Genomic DNA, 20,012 nt, shown 5'->3' with positions numbered 1-20,012 from the left:
ATTAAATTATTTGTGATATAATTGTTTACTCGAGCTTTATCCAAGCACTGAAAAATATACTATTAACCCACACAAGTCAACTGGAATATAAGGTGAATTACAAAAATCATTTTGCTTGGTTCACTGGATTTTCTTAACAGAATTGTTTGGTCTGTGCTACTATATCAAAGTTTCAGTTATAAATAAATGTTCTTATAGTAGGACTGTATGGTTTAGCAACTGTTTCCTGTTATTTTTTCAGTATGATGACTCTCTTTAGTTTCTTTCAGTTATACCATGCCTGATACCTCCAGGTTTATCTCACCTGTTTTTTAATGTTTATCAAACTGTCTGAGATCATATCATCAGTACTGTATCTTTACTTGGATGTATTTGACAACATTGTTGTGAATTTCCCACAGATTCTAACTTTTAATCCTGAAGCATCCTTGGATACTATCATTTCTAGTTGGGGCAGATGGAGAAGTGTAAAGGAATAATTCTGAGAATGGTGGATGTATAAAGGCTTTTAAGCTTATCAGCTTTTAGGTCTCAGACCATGTCCCTCCTAGAAGCTGTCTTTTTATATACAGCATGACATTTAAGTCTGTACCTTATTCTCTGAAGCTTTATATGAATTCACAAGGGCAGTGTTGGGGCACTAAGTGAGATATGATTCTGGTCTGTGTGTCTTGGGTGAAGTTTATTTTCTTCCCTCTTGAGATCTAATTGCAATATTTGCTTTGCATTTAAAGAATGAAAAAGTAAAGGTTGTCAACATGCAACAGGTCTGGTAGGTAGCAGAGCTTAGTATCAACCCCAATGTTTAATCTTGAAAAATGACTTTTAAGCATTTAAGGTAGCAACTATTATAAATATTGTGATACACAAAGTGCAACTTTTAACCTACCCTTTCTTGTAGTAACAATGTTTAATTTAGTGACCACTATGACAGGCCTACATATATTGGTTTTAACAGAATGTGTATATTGGGAATTCAGCAGGAACAGAGAGCTGACAAATAGAGGAAGACATTTTTTCACAGAATAATTTAGTTTGACTCTCATTGATGATATAACAAAGGCTTATTTTAGTATTTCTGACCCAGCAAATTCAGAGGGATCCATTGTGGTCTGCAGTAAGTCTGAGAATCTATGCTGTAGAGAATTTTAATGATGAGGTTGTGTTTGCATTTTACCCTGAAAGTGTAGAAACCCAGTTTTTGAAGTAGATTTGTAACTCTAATGATTACTACTTGTGAATTTCTGAAATTATAGAAGTGACAAGTCCAAGGTCACATGGCTAGTAAAACAGAGAGCTTCAGTTAGGGGTAATCTTTCTTGTTAGGAGCAACACCTTTATCAAACATTATTTTCCATCACTCTGTCTCATTTAGGACCTCAGGATCAGAAAATGTAGTGGTGGTGAACATTACACTCATGGTATTCTGAGGTTATTTTTCTTTCCCCCTGCCCCCCAAAACAGATCACATCTAACTTGAGTGCCTAAGATTCAATCTTTGCATCTAGAAGTGTTTGGTGTGATCATCAGGCTTGATGAACAGCACAGCGGAGACAGTAAATTGTAAGTACTCTGAATAGATATAATATTCTTATCCTAGGTGTTGAACGTTGGACCGCGGAGATCTCAACCTGGCCAGAGAAGAGAACCGAGAAAAATCATCACAGTTTCTGTAAAAGAAGATGTGCACCTGAAAAAGGCAGAGAATGCCTGGAAGCCCAGCCAAAAACGAGACAGCCAAGCTGAGGATCCCGAAAACATTAAAACCCAGGTGAGAATGAAAGCACATCCTAACATTATTTTGGAATTATAATGATATTGTTTTAATGTGTTTTAGCTTCTTGTTTTGCCTTATAAATACATGTACGGATATCATTTAAAACTTTTAATAATTTTTTTCCTATTAAAGTCATTATCCTAAAAACCATCATAGATGCTAGACAACCTGCTGTTTTCTCTTGAAATTGCTTTCCATGTTGTTTTCTTCAAAGCAGTCACATGTCTGTCTAGAGGACTCGTATATCATAGACTTCTGTTATTCAGGCTTAGATTAATATTTGCTGTTCTTCAAAATGCATTTTTAGATTCTCAGTGATCAAGTCTATTTGTGCTAATCTAATTAGTACATTGATTTTTGTTTCCTTGTGAGGTCTTCATTTCTAATAAACTAGAATTTAGAAACCCATCTTATTTTGCAGTCTTCTGGAATAAAATTTAATTCTTTGCATCTTTTTGTGCATATCCTGCCCTCAGAACTCCTTAGGGTAAATTGAATGAATTCCTTTCATCCATACAAAATTAATTTTTTGTGTCAAATTATATAAAGCCTTTATTCATCTTTTGCTATACACACAATGCCCGCTCCTATTCCTGGATTACTTCTACTTTCTCCTTTTTTGCTTCTAGGCACCAAAACTGGAGTCTCTTCTTAAAATTTACACCCAAAGCTGGGCATCACAGATCATGTACCAACTATTCAGTGTCTGATTCCTTATATATCTTTTCTCTCACCATGAGCAGTTTAGTGTAGCAGTTGAAAGTTCCAGCTCTGGGGGCAGCGTTCTTGCTCTGTTAGGCAGGTTCTTAATCTCAATTATAAAATGAAGATACTAACAGCAACTACCTCATAGGGCCAGTGTGAAGATGAAATGAGGTATTTGGCATGGTTCCTGGAGCCTGGTTATATGCTTGGTATAATGATGCTCCTGGGATCAGAGATGTGCTTTAGACATCTTTTGATTCAGCACAAACACAGAACCTCATACATAGTAGATGCTCAGTAAATACTTGTTAAATGAATAAACTAACCAACAAAGTAGTTCATAACAAAGCAAGGACAAAGATGAATTGATTCGTCAAAAAGCCATGCTGTCAAACCTTCATTGGCTGCTTGCCTTTCTTTATCTCTCTAGTGATTTCCCCAAACATTTGCCACAAAGTTCCTAAGTACATTTGCCTCCAAATTCACTGAAATCAAGTCCCTAAATTTCCCTCTATCTCATTTCAATATATCTCAACTGTTTAAAAAAAAAAAAAAAACCTTCTATATTTTTCTCTCCAATCCCCCTGAGAAATGCTTAGTGATAATGGGCCTAAGTGGCTCATAAAGATGGTTAATAATTCCTGCTGGATCTTTATAATTGAGAAAGAAGATGTTTTGTGTTAGTATTTAAGGGACTTGTATTAGATTAGACTTTTACTACATCTATGAAGAGGAAATAGGTATTGTCTCTTTTTTTCCACATGAGGAAACTGAAGCTTCAAGAGGTAAGTTGCCTGCAGTGTCATGGTTACTGAATAGACCAGTTGTTATGATTTGCAATCTGCCTCTCTTTACTCCGTAACAGAGTTCTCCCTATTATTAATCCTTATTTCAGAAACAACGAATAATTATATTGACATCAGTTATCATTAATTTTCTTTAGTGAACAGGTACAGCAGATCCAATGGAGAATTAACAAACTTCTTTTTCAGGGTCAGTACAACCTTCTTTTTCTTGACACTTTTTCTTCTAAATGCAGAGCAGCTTTGTGCCATTCCCTCCCTTTTTTGGTGTTTTTATTCTTCTCCTTCGCATAGGTATACCCCATGTTGGCCTGTTGTTCCTGCTATTCTGTTTCTTTCTACTTTGTCAAAACAATGGTTTTACTGTTTCCACCACTACCAGAAAACACTTTTACTCTGACTTAGTTCCTACCACTGTATTAAAACAACATTATGAACAACTACCAGTTACCTTGTTCCTCCTGTATGGTGTAAGACATTGTCTCCTTGAAGCCCTTCCAGGAAATCATTGCCTTTCGACGCATCTAGACTCCCACCACATACACTGCTGTGGTGATTCCTCTCCTGGGACCTCTTGGTTCTTCTCTCTCCTTTCTCCACTGTGATACAGCATTCCTACTGCTGCTACCTGATTCACCTACCTAAAGCACTGATTTTTATCTTTTCTCTTCTCTCTGGGCTTTTTAACCTAGCATTTCAAGATGTCATTATCTCACAAACTAGTGAACACTAGTCCTCTGATATTTACGTTGTTCTCTCTATTCCCCAAATAGCACATCTTTGGTAACAATCCCCTCCTAAAACGTATTCTCCTTTCTAAAATGTCTTCTCCCCTTTCTTTTCACTTAGCCAGCTTTTTCTGTCCTTCATAATCTGGCCCAATTCTTATTTCTTTCTAAAAGCATTCCCTGACTAATACAGTTCCTCTGACTTCTCTTGTACCTTAACCACTCCCTTTCCTGGTCCCTAACTAACCTTAGTACTTTATCACTTCATTTGTAAATATCTTGTTTGTGCAGCTAGATATTGGTTGTGCAGAAGGCAGTAACTGTGTCTTATGCTTCATTTGTACCCAGTACAGAATGTACCAGACATCAGATAATCAGATATAGTGAATAAATGTTTTCAATAAATGTTTATTGCTTGTTTATTTTCCTATTTTTCTAGGTTTAAATTATCTTCTGAAAATAGAGATATTAGAAGACTTTTTTCTTGATGTAAAACAGAGTTTAACATTTTAAACCTAAAAGATGCTATCTCAGATGATATAGGCAATTGAAAGAGGTGCAATGGCTACTTCCTCCTGTCCCTAATCAGCTTTTTTTTTTCTTTATTAAAGCAATACTGACTCGTTGCTAAAAACTTGACAATGTAATTTTAAAAAATTTAAATAGATTATCTCCTGCCTAGAGAAAACTGTTAACATATTCACAAACATTCTAAAAATCCTTATATTCGGGTATAGATTTTTTGTGTGTGTGTGACCGGTAAGGGGATCATAACCCTTGGCTTGGTGTTGTCCGCACCACGCTCAGCCAGTGAGCGCACCGGCCATCCCTATATAGGATCTGAACCCGTGGTCTCGGCGCTCCCAGCGCCGCACTCTCCTGAGTGAGCCACAGGGTCGGCCCTCAGGTATAGATTTTTAAAGGAATCAAAACATTTAATCATTTTTTCCAGGTGTTATATTATGGTTTCTTGCATTTTTGCAACTTCATTTTTTGTTGAGGCATAATTTACATGTAGTAAAATTTACCTGTTTGTGTACAGTTCTATAGTTGTTGAAAAACACACCCCATCATATAACTGCCACTACACTCAAGACATAGAACATTTTCATTACCCTCCAGAAATTCCATTTTATACTTATACTCATTCCTTCTCCCTAATGCCTGCCTCTGGCGATTACTGATCTGTTCTCTGTTCCTATAGTATTGACTTTTTCACAATATCATATAAAAGGAATCATTCTGAATATGACTTCTTTTGCTTAGCATATATATTTGGGATTCATCCATGTTATTACATGTATGATAAAATGGTGTTTTTAATTGCCTGGTAGTATTCCATTGTTTAGATATAGCATAATTTGTTCATCATTTTACAGGGTAGTACACAGTTTCCAGGTTTTAGCAATTATCAGTAAAATTGTTATAAATTTCACATATAGGATTTGTGTGAAACACAGGTTTTTGTTTCTTTGGGTAAATTCCTAGCTATGGAGTTAATGAGTCTTTTGGCAGATTCATGTATTATTTTATTGGAAAATGGCAAACTGTTTTCCAAAGTGGTTGTGCCATTTTGTATTTCCACTGGCGATGCATGAGAGTTTCAGTTATTCCTCATCTTCACCTTTTGCTATTTTCTGATTTTTAAATTTTAGCCATTCTAATGGATATGTGGTGGTATCTCATTGTAGCTTTAATTTTCACATCCCAAATGACTAGTGATATTCAACTTATTTTCCTGTGGTTATTTGCATGGATCTTCTTTGGTAAAGTTTCTGTTCATATCTTTTCCCCCTTTTCATTGTGTTGTTTGATTTCTTATTGTTGAATTTTCAGTTCTTTGTGTATTCTGGATACAAGTCCTTTATCAAATGTGTATTTGGTAAAAATTTTCTCCCAGGAAAACAAAGCTCTTCTCCTGTGTTGTCTTCAAGAAGTTTATAGTTTAGGTTTTACATTTAGTTCTGTGATCTAGTTTTAGTTGAGTTTGTAAAAGGTACAACGTATGGATCAAGGTTATTTTTACTTCTTATGGGTGTCCAGTTGTTCTGGCACCATTTGTTGAAAAGACTATACTTTCTCCATTGAATTTCCTTTGTGTTTTTGTTGAAAACCAGTTCACCGTATGTGTGCAAGTCTATATCTAGACTCTTCATTCTGTTCCATTGAACTGTCTGTCCTCTGGCCAATATCACACTGTCTTTATATAATAACTTCCTATAGTGAGTGTTAAAATTGGATTGTGTGAGTTCTCCAGATATTTTTTTTTTTTTTCTCCCAAATTCTATAAGCTCTTCTAGTTTGTCTTTCCATTTAAGGTGTAGAATCAGCTTCTTGATTTCTACCAAAAAACCAAAAAGCACTACTAAGAGTTTGATTTGGATTGTGTTAAATCGGTGTCAATCACTTTGGGGAAAACTGACAGTCGTTAACAATAATGATTCTAATACATGAACGTGATTATTTAAGTCCTCTTTGATTTCTTTCATCAGTGATTTACAGTTTTTATCATATATCTCCTGTGGACATTTTGGTAGATTTTTAACTATTTCGTGGTTTTTAGTGTGATTGTAAATGTTACTTTAAAAATATTTAAGTTCTGTTTATTCATTGCTAATATATAGAAATGCAGCTGGTATTTGCACTTCGACATTGTATCCTACAATTACTAGACTCACTTATTACTTCTAGTCGCTATTTTTGTAGCTTCCTTATGATTTTCTATGCAGACAGTTATATCATTTGTACATAGAGAATTTCATTTCTTCCTTTTCAGTCTGTACATCTTTTATTCCTTTTTCTTTGCTTTATTGCACTGATTAGGCCCTGTAATATGATATTGAATAGGAATGGTGAAAACAAACTTTTCTGCCTTATTCCCAATCTTAAGGGAAAGCGTGCAGACTTACACCATTAAGTTGGGTGGTAGATGCCCTTTTTCTAGTTGAGGAAGGTCCCTTCTATTCCTAACTTGATGGGAGTTTCTAAAATATAATTTTAAAGACTCCTGGCTTGTATTCCATACCATAATGTATATTATACCATAATTTAAACAAATTGCTATTTTTGTACACTGAAGTTATTTTTTATAAAAGGTTATGATGGAAATTATTGTGACTAAAATATTTTTACCTATCCCTAAATATGAATAAATTTCTAAAAGTATAATTACTGGCTCAAAGGGCACATCCACAGTTTTAAAGCTTTTGATACACATTGTCAAATTGTCCCAAGAAATGTACCAGATGATGCTTCTACCAGCAAAGTGTGAATACATAGTTCCTACAATTCTCACCAGTAGTGAAAAGAGGGTGGTGTAATTTTTGACTGTTTGTTAAAATAGGTGGATTTAATTATTTCTGTGACTAGTTCTCAATCCTAGTTAATAGAGAAGTTGAAATTGTAAGTTATTTTTAAAAATTAATCCTTACAGAAAGCATCATACTGTCACAGTTACGGTAATATTTTTTTCTTTTTTGTGGCCCTTCTAGGAACTTTTTAGAAAAGTTCGAAGTATCTTGAATAAACTGACACCACAGATGTTCAATCAACTGATGAAGCAAGTGTCAGGACTTACTGTTGACACAGAAGAGCGGCTGAAAGGAGTCATTGACCTGGTCTTTGAGAAGGCTATTGATGAACCCAGTTTCTCTGTGGCTTACGCAAACATGTGTCGATGTCTAGTAACGGTAAGAAGAGAGGAAGGAGTAAAACCAGAAATCTCCAAGAGGTATATTCTCCCCTCACTACACATTCTTCCCAGAAGTGTTATTGGGGCAACGTAAAGGGGAGAATATATTTTTAGCACTTGTTAGTATAATCTCTTCACAGTATAAAGAGAATCTTACTTTATGAAAATGTGTAGTCACCTCTGGAGGGTATATGGAGACTAGATGAAATGGGCATGAGGTGGACCCAATGTGAGGATGATCGAGTACGCTTTAAATTAGGAATGTGAAATTACCGTCTTGGGTAACCAGTTTTTGGGGGATGTTATAGAGATAAAGCAAATGCTTATTACTTCCATATTTAATTAAATTTCAAATTAGAAATCATGTTGGTTCTAATTCTAGCCTCTGTGAAAATGAATGAATAGTTGTCTTATGGTCAAAGAGGGTCAAAAACTGAGGGACAAAAACTGATAATTTTATCCCTTAGAAACTGTTAGATTTCTCTCTCTTTAACATTGTCCACAGCCATTTAATCTCCACAGCCTGTCAAATCTAGGGCAAGACAGAGTGGGAGACCAAAGAGCTTCTGATCAGTGTTCATTGTCCTCCTCTATTCTGCAGTCATAAAACTGCCATGTACCATCTGTGTTTTCTCTTCCTGTTACCGTTACCAAGGTACTTGTATCAGAAATGTGTGTCCTTTAACATTTGGGTTTTTTCTTAATTGTCACAACTCACTGTCGTCATGCCTCGCTTCTTAGAAACAAGCTATGAAAATGAAAAATTCTGTCGTTCTACCAATATTTTTGAGTACCTGTTTCAGAGGTAGGTAAGTCTGTTGCGAGTTGGAAAAGTTACATATTCTGTCTGTGAGGAATTCAAAATCCATATTGAAAACACAGCATTTCAAAGAAAAAATCACTTATAAGATATTTTGTGATGTAGTTGTATGTTGCTGCCTGAATGGATGGTTTAGACCAAAAAATAAATAAGTTGGAAGAAAGAGAAATCACCGTATTGGGTGGGAGAGTAACAAAGTTTTATGAATAAAGTGTTTGAGTTGGACCTGGGATGATGGGGAAACAGGTAGAGAGTAGAAAGATAATATTCCAGGCAGACTCAAGTCTGAAACAGCAAGCATGGCATCGTGGTTACAAACACTGGCTTTGGAGTCTCACAATTCTGTCCTTAAAATTTTAACTTTAAAATTAAAAATTAAATTTCTACTCTGCCACTTGCTAATTTTATAACATTAGTATAGTTACTAAACTTTAAGTCTCAATTTTTAATTCATAAAATAAGATTAAGTCATACAACTTCAGGTATTGTATGGACAAAATTAATTGAAGTAAATTAAGTAAGATTGAGTATGTAAAGTTTCTAGCTCAGTATTTGGCCTGTTCTGAGTGCTAAATAAACTATATCGGTGATGGAAAACCGTCTTGGTTTGAGTTGTGAAGGTCTTGAATTGCTGGCTATAGAATGAGAATGATTATAATAACAACACTACCTACCTATTCAGCACCTACTAGGTTACAATATGGGCAGATGCTTTATATGTATTATTTTAAGTGGTTATTGTAACCCTAAAAGTTCAATTTTGTTAGTCCCACTGTACTGAATCTGAAACTGAGACTTAGAAAGGATATATAACTTGGTCAAGGTGACAGTGCTAGAATCCAAACTCAGGATTATTAGCTCGATCACTTGTCGTATTGTGTTCTAAAGTGCCGTAGTTGTTTGGAAGCAAACTGATTTTCCATCTCATGCCCCTCATTTTCATTTTGGCAGCTGTAACATCCTGTGGTCTTCCTGTGACATCCTGTGACAAAGTGTGATCTTCTGGATCATAGTACTCTTTCCCAATTTTGGATTTTATCCTATAGGCAGTGTATTTAAAGAGAAGTGACATTGATGAAAATGATCTTTCAAAAGGCCTGTTAATAAGTGCAAATTGGATTGGGATAGGAAGAAATTATAAGCAAGCTGACCACTTATGAGACTTCTTAAATCTTTATTGGATTACTTTAAGTTAGAAAATAAGAGCCTATTTGAACAAGTCAAGCAATGTAGAGCTATACACAGAAAAAGTTAGTATTCTCCATTTGTAACCACAGCCAGTTAATCCCCCCTTTCCTATAAGACAATCAATGTGAATGGTTTTAATGTAACCTTCTACAATTTGCTCTGTATTCATAAAATTATATGAAAACATACATACGCATATGTATAAAGAAGGTAATTTTTGGTTTTGTTTTAATTGGATTATAATATGTAAATTGTTTTGCAATTTGCTTTCTTTTCACTTAATGTTTTGGGCCTCCCTCTAGGTCATTACAGATAAATTTTATTCATACTTTTTCAGCAATTGCATAATATTTTATAATATGTATATACCATAATTTATCCAGCCATTTCTCCCTCTCTCTCTCTCTCCATCTCTCATGTTGTTTCTAGATTTTGTTTGTTTTTGTTTTTGCAACCATAAGCAGTGTTGTAATAAATGTCTCATATATTTATCCTTACATTTTGGTGCTTTTATTTCCTTAGCACAAAATCCCCCAAAGGTATATTTTATACCAAAGAGTATATGTTTTTAACCTTCTGAGCTTTTTTTATTGAAATATAACAGACAGACATGTTATGTAGGAGAAGAAAAAAATCCTCACTTTTTCTGATTACCAATTTCATGATGTACATACACTCTTCAGGGCCGATTTTAAGCTACTGACAGTTTGATAACTGATTCACAAAATTCCTATTTAACAGTTGGCTCTCATGAACAAGTATGAACGAGCTTCAGCACACAACTGCAACATGCACACGAAAGGTGTATAAATCATTAGTGTATAGCTCATTGTATATCAGCAACATGAGCACAATTTATACCCTGTTCAGTAATTAGAACTATACTATTCCCTCTTCCTTAAAGATAACTGCTGTCCCTAGCTGATTTACTTTTGAGGTCCTGAGAGCCTGAAATAAAATGGTGGCAATGGGAATAGTCATAGTTTCTTAGTATAAAACAAATACAGACATCAAACAATCATACGAGTAATGAAAATCTTAATATGAAAAGCTAAACTTTTAGAAGGTAATTGAATCTTCATGAACTTTGAATAAGGAAAGGTTTTTTTAACATGAAGCTAAATGAACAATTCATTAAGGAAAAAAGTATTAAATTTGATTGTTAAAATTTATAATCTTTGATATAGTGAAAGATACTATAAATAAATAAAAAGATAAAGTCACAGCCTGGAAGAATCTGTTTGGATCGCATATTATTGACCAGATATTAGAATCCAGAATTAAGAGGAAAAAGAAGCAAATCAATAAGAAAAAAAAAAAAAAAAAGCCCAATTAAAAAATGGGCAATTCATAGAAATGAAGATCCATTGGCCATTAAACATAAGAAAAGATATTCATTGTTATTCATTATTAGGGAAATGGTAAGAAAAACCACAATTTTATACAATTTATTCCCACTAGGTTGAATAAAAACTGTTTTGAGTCCTGGCAAAGATGAATACAACCCCTTTGGAGACTAATTGTACACTAATGTTGCAGATGTTTATATACTATTCCCCAGCAATTTCACTTCTTCTTATATACCTCAGAGAAATTTCCAAGTGTGCTCAAGGAATCGTATAAGAATATTTATTGTATATTGGTTTTAACAGTGAGTAGTAAGGAACAACTGAAATATGCCTCAACAGGCAATAGGAGTCTGCTACCATGTTTTTTTCATCAGTGGACTTGAATAGTAATATATATACCATAGAATTTAAAATTAAGGAAATAGTACTAAATGTATTGGCATAAGTCAGCCTCAGAAGCAGGACGATATGACACCATTTAATGAAGTTTTATAATATGCAAAATAAAATTATTATTCATTAAATATATGTACAATAAAATTAAATGAATTGGAAATAATAAACATCAAATTTGAAATAAGGGAGAGAAGGAAGGAAGGTTAAGGAAAAGTGTTGGAGCAAGTGTTAGGGCTCCTGGTAACGTCAGGTTAGGTAATTCAAGCCACCTCCCTTGGAGGACAATTAAGAAAGCTGTTCACAAAAGTCTTAAAGAGGCTGGTTGGTTAGCTGTTTGTTAAGAGTACATTGTTACAACAGCAAGATCAAGAGCAAATACCCTTACTGTCCAGCCAACAAAAATTAAAAAAAAAAAAAAAAATCATGACAGCCTCAGGAGAGCTAAGACATGCTAGAATTACTAAAGCTAAAATCCTAGAAAATCTAGAAATTCAAAGAAGAGAGTGAGACATTTGGTGAAACATTCCCCTAGAAGATGCACCTAGACGTCTTGAACAACTCATTTTCCAGGAAGGACAAAAGTTGGAACCAAGGCCCAGCAAAAGGAAGAAGCTCTAGTAAATCCTCATATATTTTAGGTTGGGATCCTAAAGGACTGTATACTTGGAATAAGAGTGAGCAGAAATTGACCAGTTCTCACAGGGACTGAAACTTAACATCAAATCATCTTAATCCTTAAATTTGAATTACAGTGATTTCAGATTGTTAGGCCTCCTAAGTACGTGCAAGAGAAGCAAGCAAACAAACATTTTTAGAGACTCTCATACTAGTCTTCAAATTATTTTCATGACTGATTTTTCAAATGAAACGTTTATCACACTATTAGAAATAATCAGGCACTCAAGGAAAAAAGACAGCATGAATGAGAATCCAGCAACAAACAAGCGTCCCACAGGGAGTCCAGATGCTGACTATATCAGACATAGACTTCAAATGACTATACTTAATATGTTCAAGGGAATAAAGACAAGATTGTAAATTTCAATAGAGAACTAGAAAGTATATGAAAGAACCAAATACAAATTCTAGAACTGAATTTTATAATAAAATCAAGAATCTAATGGATGGATTTAGTAACAGATCTAACACAGCTAAAGAGAGTTATGAACTAGAAGATAGATCCATAGAAAGTATCCACAAAAAAGCACAAAGAAACCAAAAGAAAAACACAAAAGGAGGGTAAGAGCTAGAATTCAGGAAATAGATCTAACTTTGCTTTAGTTGGAATCCCAGGAAAAGAGGTAATAGAGTGAAAAAAAGTAATAACTGAAGAGAATGGCTGATAAATTTTTCATAATGCTGATATAGTAAAGCCAAAGATTCAAAAGATTTCTTACAAACCCAAAGAATGAATTTTAAAAATAAAAATGAAAGAAAGCTTTTAGGCTAGTCCTAGTAAAGCTACTAACAACAAAAGATAAAAAATAGCCGGGGCGGGGGGAGATAATATTAAAAAGAATAATAATTAGCCTGAAGTTTTCTTAATCAGCACAAAAAAATCACTGTACAGATAGTCCTGGACTTATGATGGTTTGACTTAGGATTTTTCGACTTGACATTATGATGCTGCAAAAATGATACACATTCAGTAGAAACCATACGCCGAGTACCCATACAGCTATCCTGTTTTCACTTGTAGCACAGTAGATATTCAACACTGTATTATAAAATAGTCTGTGTTAGATGATTTTGCCCAACTGTAGGCTAATGTAAGTGTTCTGAGTACATTTAAGGAGGCTAGGCTAAACTACAGTGTTTGGTAGGTTAGGTGTATTAAATGCATTTTCTTTTGACATATTATTTTCAACTTAGGATGGGTTTATTGACACATAACCCCACATAAATTGAGGAACAATTGGTAAATTGGGCTAGATTAAAATCAGGAATATTTTTTCACCAAAGGATATCAAGAGAGTGAAGTGCAAGCTGCATACATATTAGGAGTACATAATTACAACACAAAAATCCAAAAAAAGGCTTGTATCAGACATTTTTCTAAAAATCTGTTACAAATCAATAAGAAAATAACTCAGTTATTTAAATGGACAAGAGTCTTACACAGATACTTCACAAAAGAGGTTATCCAAATGATAGACAAATGTGAAAAGATTAATCAGCTGGATGCAAAACAAAACCATTTGAAAATACCAGATTGCTAACTTTTTTTTTGAGGGGGGGGGGACTGCTGTCGGATAAGGGGATCCAAACCCTTGACCTTGGTGTTATCAGCACCACACTATAACCAAGTGAGCTTATCAGCCAGCCCCCAGATTGCTAATTTTACCAGGTATTGACAAATATGTGAAGCAACAAGAACTCTCACATGCTGCTACTAGGAATGTAAATTGCAACAACCACTTTGGAAAAGATTTAAGCATTATATACTAAAGCTGAAGTTATTTTTCTGCTGTAACTAGCATTTCCATTCTTAGGTATATACCCAACCAATAAACATATATTTCTTATATGCCAGGAGACATCCACAAAAATATTTGTAGCAGTTTTTCATAGTGGAAGAAAATTTGAAATAGTACTCATCCATAGTAGAATGGATCAATAAATTGTTGTATGTTTGTACAAGGACAATGAACCTGAATTGCAACTACAGTAGTCCCTCAGTATCTTCAGGGGATTGGTTCCAGGACTCCCCACAGATACCAAAATCCTCGGATACTCAAGTCCCTTGTATAAAATGGCATGATATTTGCATATAACCTATGTACATCCTCCTGTATACTTTAAATCATCTCTAGATTACTTATGATACCTAATACAGTGTAAACGCTATGTAAATAGTTATACTATATTTTAAAATTTGTATTATTTTTTATTGTTTTTAAAAAATACCTTCAATCCGTGGTTGGTTGAATCTGCTGATACTATGATTTATTTAAAGTTCAAGTGAAACAGAAGTAAACTATGGCATTTGGGGATGCCTGTCTGTGGTGTTAGAGGGGATGCATGTTTTCTTTGTAAAACAAAAAAAGCAAGGAAGTGATTATTATAAACGTCTAGGAGGCCTTTGTAACTTTGGACGCAGGGAGGTGATAATGCTTTGGAAGGAGTATTCAAGTTGGGCTTCTGGGAGGCCATCAGTGTTTTGTTTTCAATCTGTTGCTGTACCTGGTAGTGTTTATGGAAGTTTGCTTTGTCATAATTCATTGAGCTGAACCTTAAAATTTTTAAAAACAAAAACCAAGCAATAGAGTGAAAAGTTAAAAAAAAGTGTGGGCTCTTGAGCTTCGCTTAGTTTCTTTAAAAGTAAAACATGTAAAGCAAATATGGCAAAATGTTAACATTTGACAAATTTGGGTGATGAAAACATGAGAGTGTGCTATATTATTTTGTACTCTTTAAAAAAGAAATGGAATCTAGCTTAAGTCGGTTTCTTTCCTTCAAGTTTCTGTTTACTATGCTAACGTTTCTCGTGAAGTTAAACAAGAAAGATCTACTGTGTGCAGCATTTTCCAAACCTTCCAGACCATGGGTACTTTTTTCTTCTTTAAAGTAATTATTAGTTTGACAAATGATACCTCCCAACAGAATAAGAGAAATTGAAGACAGTAAATAAAAAATTAAACCCAGTACCTAGGGGAAGTAGTAATACTCTTTCCCTATCCATTGCAGTCGTTAAGTTATTAACATAACTTCATTATTAGTATATTTTACTAAGCCACCCACATGTTTAATTGCAAGGTCTTTGACCTGATCTATAGTCTTAAGAAACGTAGAGGCCTGTGCCACATTTCGTGGATAATCTGTGTTGCTTATCTGAAATAATGGAATCTAGTTACAGTTAACCACATGTAGTCATATCATATGGGGTCATAAGTAGTAACAGTAAGAGTAGCAGCACTAAGAGCAAGGAGTCGTGGGAATAAGAGCAACATTTTTTTGAGATATGTGCTAAACTGATTACATCAACTCTTTTTTTTTTTTTTTTTTTTTTTTGTCGTTTTTCATGACCGGCACTCAGCCAGTGAGTGCACCGGTCAGTCCTATATAGGATCCGAACCCGCGGCGGGAGCGTCGCCGCGCTCCCAGCACAGCACTCTACCAAGTGCGCCACAGGCTCGGCCCTAACTCTTTTAATCCTAACAATCGTTCTGTTATCCCTGTTTCACAACTTTCTCTGAAAGTTAGTAAATTACCTAACTAAAGATTTTATACTTTTAGAGGTTACAGATTTTTTTTTTTTTTCAGTAGTTATTCTTTGTGAAATGATAGAGCCTTTTAGCTCAAACAGTGAACTACATCAGTCATCTCAATAAGGGGCAATTTTGCCCTCCTGAGAGACATTTGGCAGTGTCTGGGGACATTTGTGGTTATTACTACTGACATCTTAATGAGTATAGGCCAGGGATGCTGCTAAACATCCTATGAGTGTCCAGGATAGCACCCACAGCAAAGAATTATTCAACCCAAAATGTCAATAGTGTTGAGATTGAGAAACTCTGGCCTGGATTATTGAGGTTTTAAGATTTAAGACAATAACTTATTATTTAGAGCAGTTTTTAAACTGTTTTTGTGCCCCTGTGTCATTCACATGGATTGCACAGCACTATTTTAAACTTCTGGTACTTTGCAGTGATCTATCTAGGTGAATCCTAGAGAATAGAATTACACTATATGTCAATTTTTTCACGAAGTCTTAAAAGGTAGGCTTTTAAGAAAGATTTCATTAGATTTACAGAAGAAGTTAATAGATTCAGCTTTCCCAAGTTGCCCTGTAAGTGCCATATGTATGCACACACACACATATACACATATACATATACACAGCTATCTGCCTCCACCAAGCTCTACGAAGTAAACTATATATATATAAGGCTTAAGGGGATCATAAGAAATAGGATAAACCATGCCTCTGGACTATACTGCTACTTCTACTAGTACAACTAGGAATGAATGAAAAAGCCTGTGAGACCCTCTTGATGAATAGCAAAGCATTTAACAAGAATTTAGCGTTTATTTTAGGAGGAGGACATTTAAATTGAGTGACAAATGGAGTAAAGTAGACAAGAGAAATGTCCTGTATCTCAATCTGTACTTAAACATAATTTTAAACTAGGTTATTTGAACTTTAAATTACTGTGCTTTTGTTTTAATCACAATTGAAATGAAAATCCCCATCTCAGAACTCTTCTAAGAATATAAACTCCAAAGGGCAAGGACTTTTTCTGTTGTGTTCACTGTTCAATTCCCAATGCCTAGAATGATTTCTGGTAATAAAAAAAAAAAAAAAGACCTATTTTGTGAACAGGTAAATGCCTGAATGAAATAATAACCAACTTGAAAGAGTTTCTTTTATGCCTTCAGACTGTACTTTTGTTACTTTTTATCTGCCATGGCAGGCATGCCTACCTCAGCTACAAAAAGGGCTACTAAATGTAGATTTTTAAGCATTCCGTGTCCTGTTATGCCAGATCCAGAACTTGTAGTACTGCCACTCTAAGTGCATAAAAGCAAAGCATATGAAAAGAATGACAGGATTGGGAATAGGAAGAGACACTGAAAGAACAAGGGAGACAGTTAAATCTCATCAGAAATAAAGCCTGGAATTATAGACATGAAAAGTGAGGCTTGCAAGTAGCTGGAGTCAACTGGAGGAGGAAGGATGTGCAACTCACCTGATGGAAGATAAAAAGTACATTGAAGAGAAGGTTAATCAGAAATTATTTAGCCTTTTATAACTGACCGCCTCTTTTGAATCTTGTGGGCATCCCTCAACACTACATACCTCTTTGGGTGTATCTAATAGAGGTGCATTTTGATAGTTCTGTTCATAGTATACATAGTATGTTATATACATTTTTAGCAGGTGATTTACTAAGGTCAGAATAGAACCACTAAGAAGATAATATGTCACCATGGACTCAGGAGTTATATTTGAACAGCTGCTTTATTGCTGTTTACTTCACATTTAAGATTAGATTACTGAGACTTCTGATCAAGATGGCAGAATAGACAGTACCCAGTGTCACCCTCTCCCACAATCAACCAATTTACAACTATTAAAAAGCAATGACTGCCAAGTTCGGGCCACTAGAGCTCAGGGGAAGAGGAGGAGAGACCTGTACAGAGTTTATAAAGGCAGTAGAAGCCACAATGAGAGAAAGGACTGTTCTGACCATTTTGAGCCCCGACCACTTCAAGGCGGCCCTGGTGAACACATGGAACAAGAGCTGGCAAAAGCCACTGCTGTGCCCTTAATATGAAGTTGCTTGGAGGCTGCAGGGGAGAAGAGGGCTTTGGTGGCCCCCAGGCCAGCAAGACCACTGAATAGGGTTCTTGTGAACCCACATAGGAGCGAGGGGCCACAGACAGCTGAAAAAAGAAGCCACTAATGGCTGGTGAGTCATCACAAGGGACCATTGCATGACCCACCCATGGGAAATGTTTGGAGTGCAGGGTTGGGGGAGACTGGCCCACCAGGGGAACACTGGGGCACAGCAGGGACAGCTGATCTGCCCTCCAATCATCATAGACCCACTCAGTGGAGACTAGTCAGGAATAAAGAACTGCAGGGGTATAGTTCGCTGAAAAGACTCAGGGCCAGACCACAGTTTCCACACAACCCAGGTGTACCAGACCTTGCAAGACCCAGAAGTGCTTACAAGGTCAACAGTTAAAACCTGAGCTGCACAAAAAGCCTTGCCCAGGGAATCAGCAGCAAAGCAACAATTTAGCTCAACCACAGGGCTCACGTGCTGGTTCCCACAGAAAGTTCCGCCGTTTCAGAAGTAACCAAAGGACAGGAAATTAGTTCCAGTACAGAGTTTAAGTGATAGTAGTAGTGAATAATCCCGACACAGAACTGAGAGGAAAAACAAAAACCTCAGAGATCATAGACAAAGTTCTGATATTAAGCAGTGAAGAAGGTCTGACACCACCAGAGAACACCTATAAAACCTATAAGGGGGCCGGCCGTTTTGCTCAGTTGGTTAGAGCGCAGCCTTGCAACACCAAGGTCAAGGGTTCAGTTCCCCATACTGGCCAGCCACAAAAAAAATAAAAATAAGTAAAACCTGGAAGGACTGGATACCAGGCTCCCAAGCCAGTAGGGGGAGGGAAGGTGCAAGGACCTCAGCCACACCACCCCAACGTCCATATCCAGTCCAGCAATAACCACCAAGCCACCACTGGAAGTGCCCAGGGCTCCCCTGCTGGAATGAGAGAGGTGCTGTGGGCCTCGACCTCATTCCTGCTTCCCTCCTTTCTTCTCTTCCCACCCTCTCTCCCCACCCCAACTGCTCCACAACACCTTAGAATGTGAAATAATAATAATAGTAATAATAATAAATAAATTTAAAAATAAATACATGTATACTACCTTCTAGAAACCAGAGTTTTAGAGCTGGCACAGAGGTGCGCCATTTGCTTACGTTATACTAGTTCCAAATACTTTACCTCAGAGCCGCCCATGCTTCAGGGACAAAGTGACTATTGGGCCATGGGTGACCACAGGCATCTTTACATTTTGAGACAGCATTGAAAATCCCGAGTGTGCTAAGCAAGGCCAAAGCTCACTCTTACATTTTCTGTTCCTCGTTTGACTACCATAATTATCACACATCTGACAGCCCTTGATGATCCTCTGGGGATTTGATCCTTTGGGGGATAAGAAGTGTCAGCCCTCAACACTAACAAATATATCAGCAGGACAGGTCCTGTTGCTTGAAGAAATTTAGTACCTGACACTGACAACATTCGTAGCTGAGATTACTGAGTGACCTGTATGTGGACAGGTCTCGTCACACTAATGCCACACTGTTAGTTTACTACTGTGTGAAAATAAAATGGTAGGGGCTTTCTAGTGAATCTAGCATATCAAGAAGTCTTATGAAAACATTCCCACTGACTCCCTTACTCCCTGAGAAAAATAAATTATCTCGCAAACAACCCATTTAAAACACTTACGTAAAACATCTAATTTTGTGGTTTTGCTTTTATGGGATTTTACTTTTTTTAAAAAATTATTTTATCATTATACAATATATACATTTTTTGTAGGTCTTTACCAATTAACATCTCAATTTTGATTATGAACTATTGTTAAATAAAAATTGTGGTTGTCTAAAGAGATCTTTTCTCACTGCTACACATCACCTTTCATTCTTGCTGTTTCATTCAAGCATTTACCTTGTCTACTGTTACACACTGAATGTTTGTGTCCCCCTTGCAAATTCATAGGTTGAAGCCCTAACCCTCCTTGTGATGGTTTTAGGAGGTGGGATCCTTTGGGAGGTAATTCCGTTTAGATGAGGTCATGAGGGTGGAGCCCCTGTGATGGGATTAGTACCTTTATAAGAAGAGAAAGAGAAACCAGAGCTGCTTCACCCTGCCACGTGAGGACACAATGGGCAGTCTGCAAACCAGGAGGAGGGTCTTCACCAAGGACCCAATCTGTTAACATCTTGATTTTGGACTTCTCAGCCTCCAGAACTGTGAGAAATAAATGTCTGTTGTTTAAGCCACCCAGTCTGTGGTATTTT

At 36.0% G+C, this 20,012-nt stretch overlaps 1 protein-coding gene across 10 annotated transcripts in view; it reads left to right on the top strand.

Annotated features, from left to right (window-relative positions):
* The window catches only part of EIF4G3 (eukaryotic translation initiation factor 4 gamma 3), a 311,414-nt gene that overhangs the window by 233,692 nt on the left and 57,710 nt on the right, over positions 1-20,012 (top strand). For all 10 annotated transcript variants that reach the window (XM_063105198.1, XM_063105197.1, XM_063105193.1 and 7 more), the window contains 2 exons: positions 1,601-1,771; positions 7,505-7,702. In XM_063105198.1, the coding sequence (XP_062961268.1) occupies positions 1,601-1,771; positions 7,505-7,702 (369 nt within the window). The remainder of the gene's footprint in view (positions 1-1,600; positions 1,772-7,504; positions 7,703-20,012) is intronic.

This window comes from Cynocephalus volans, chromosome 8, assembly GCF_027409185.1.
Source record: "Cynocephalus volans isolate mCynVol1 chromosome 8, mCynVol1.pri, whole genome shotgun sequence".
Classification (NCBI taxonomy): domain Eukaryota; kingdom Metazoa; phylum Chordata; class Mammalia; order Dermoptera; family Cynocephalidae; genus Cynocephalus; species Cynocephalus volans.
This window is presented reverse-complemented; position numbering and strand designations above follow the sequence as displayed.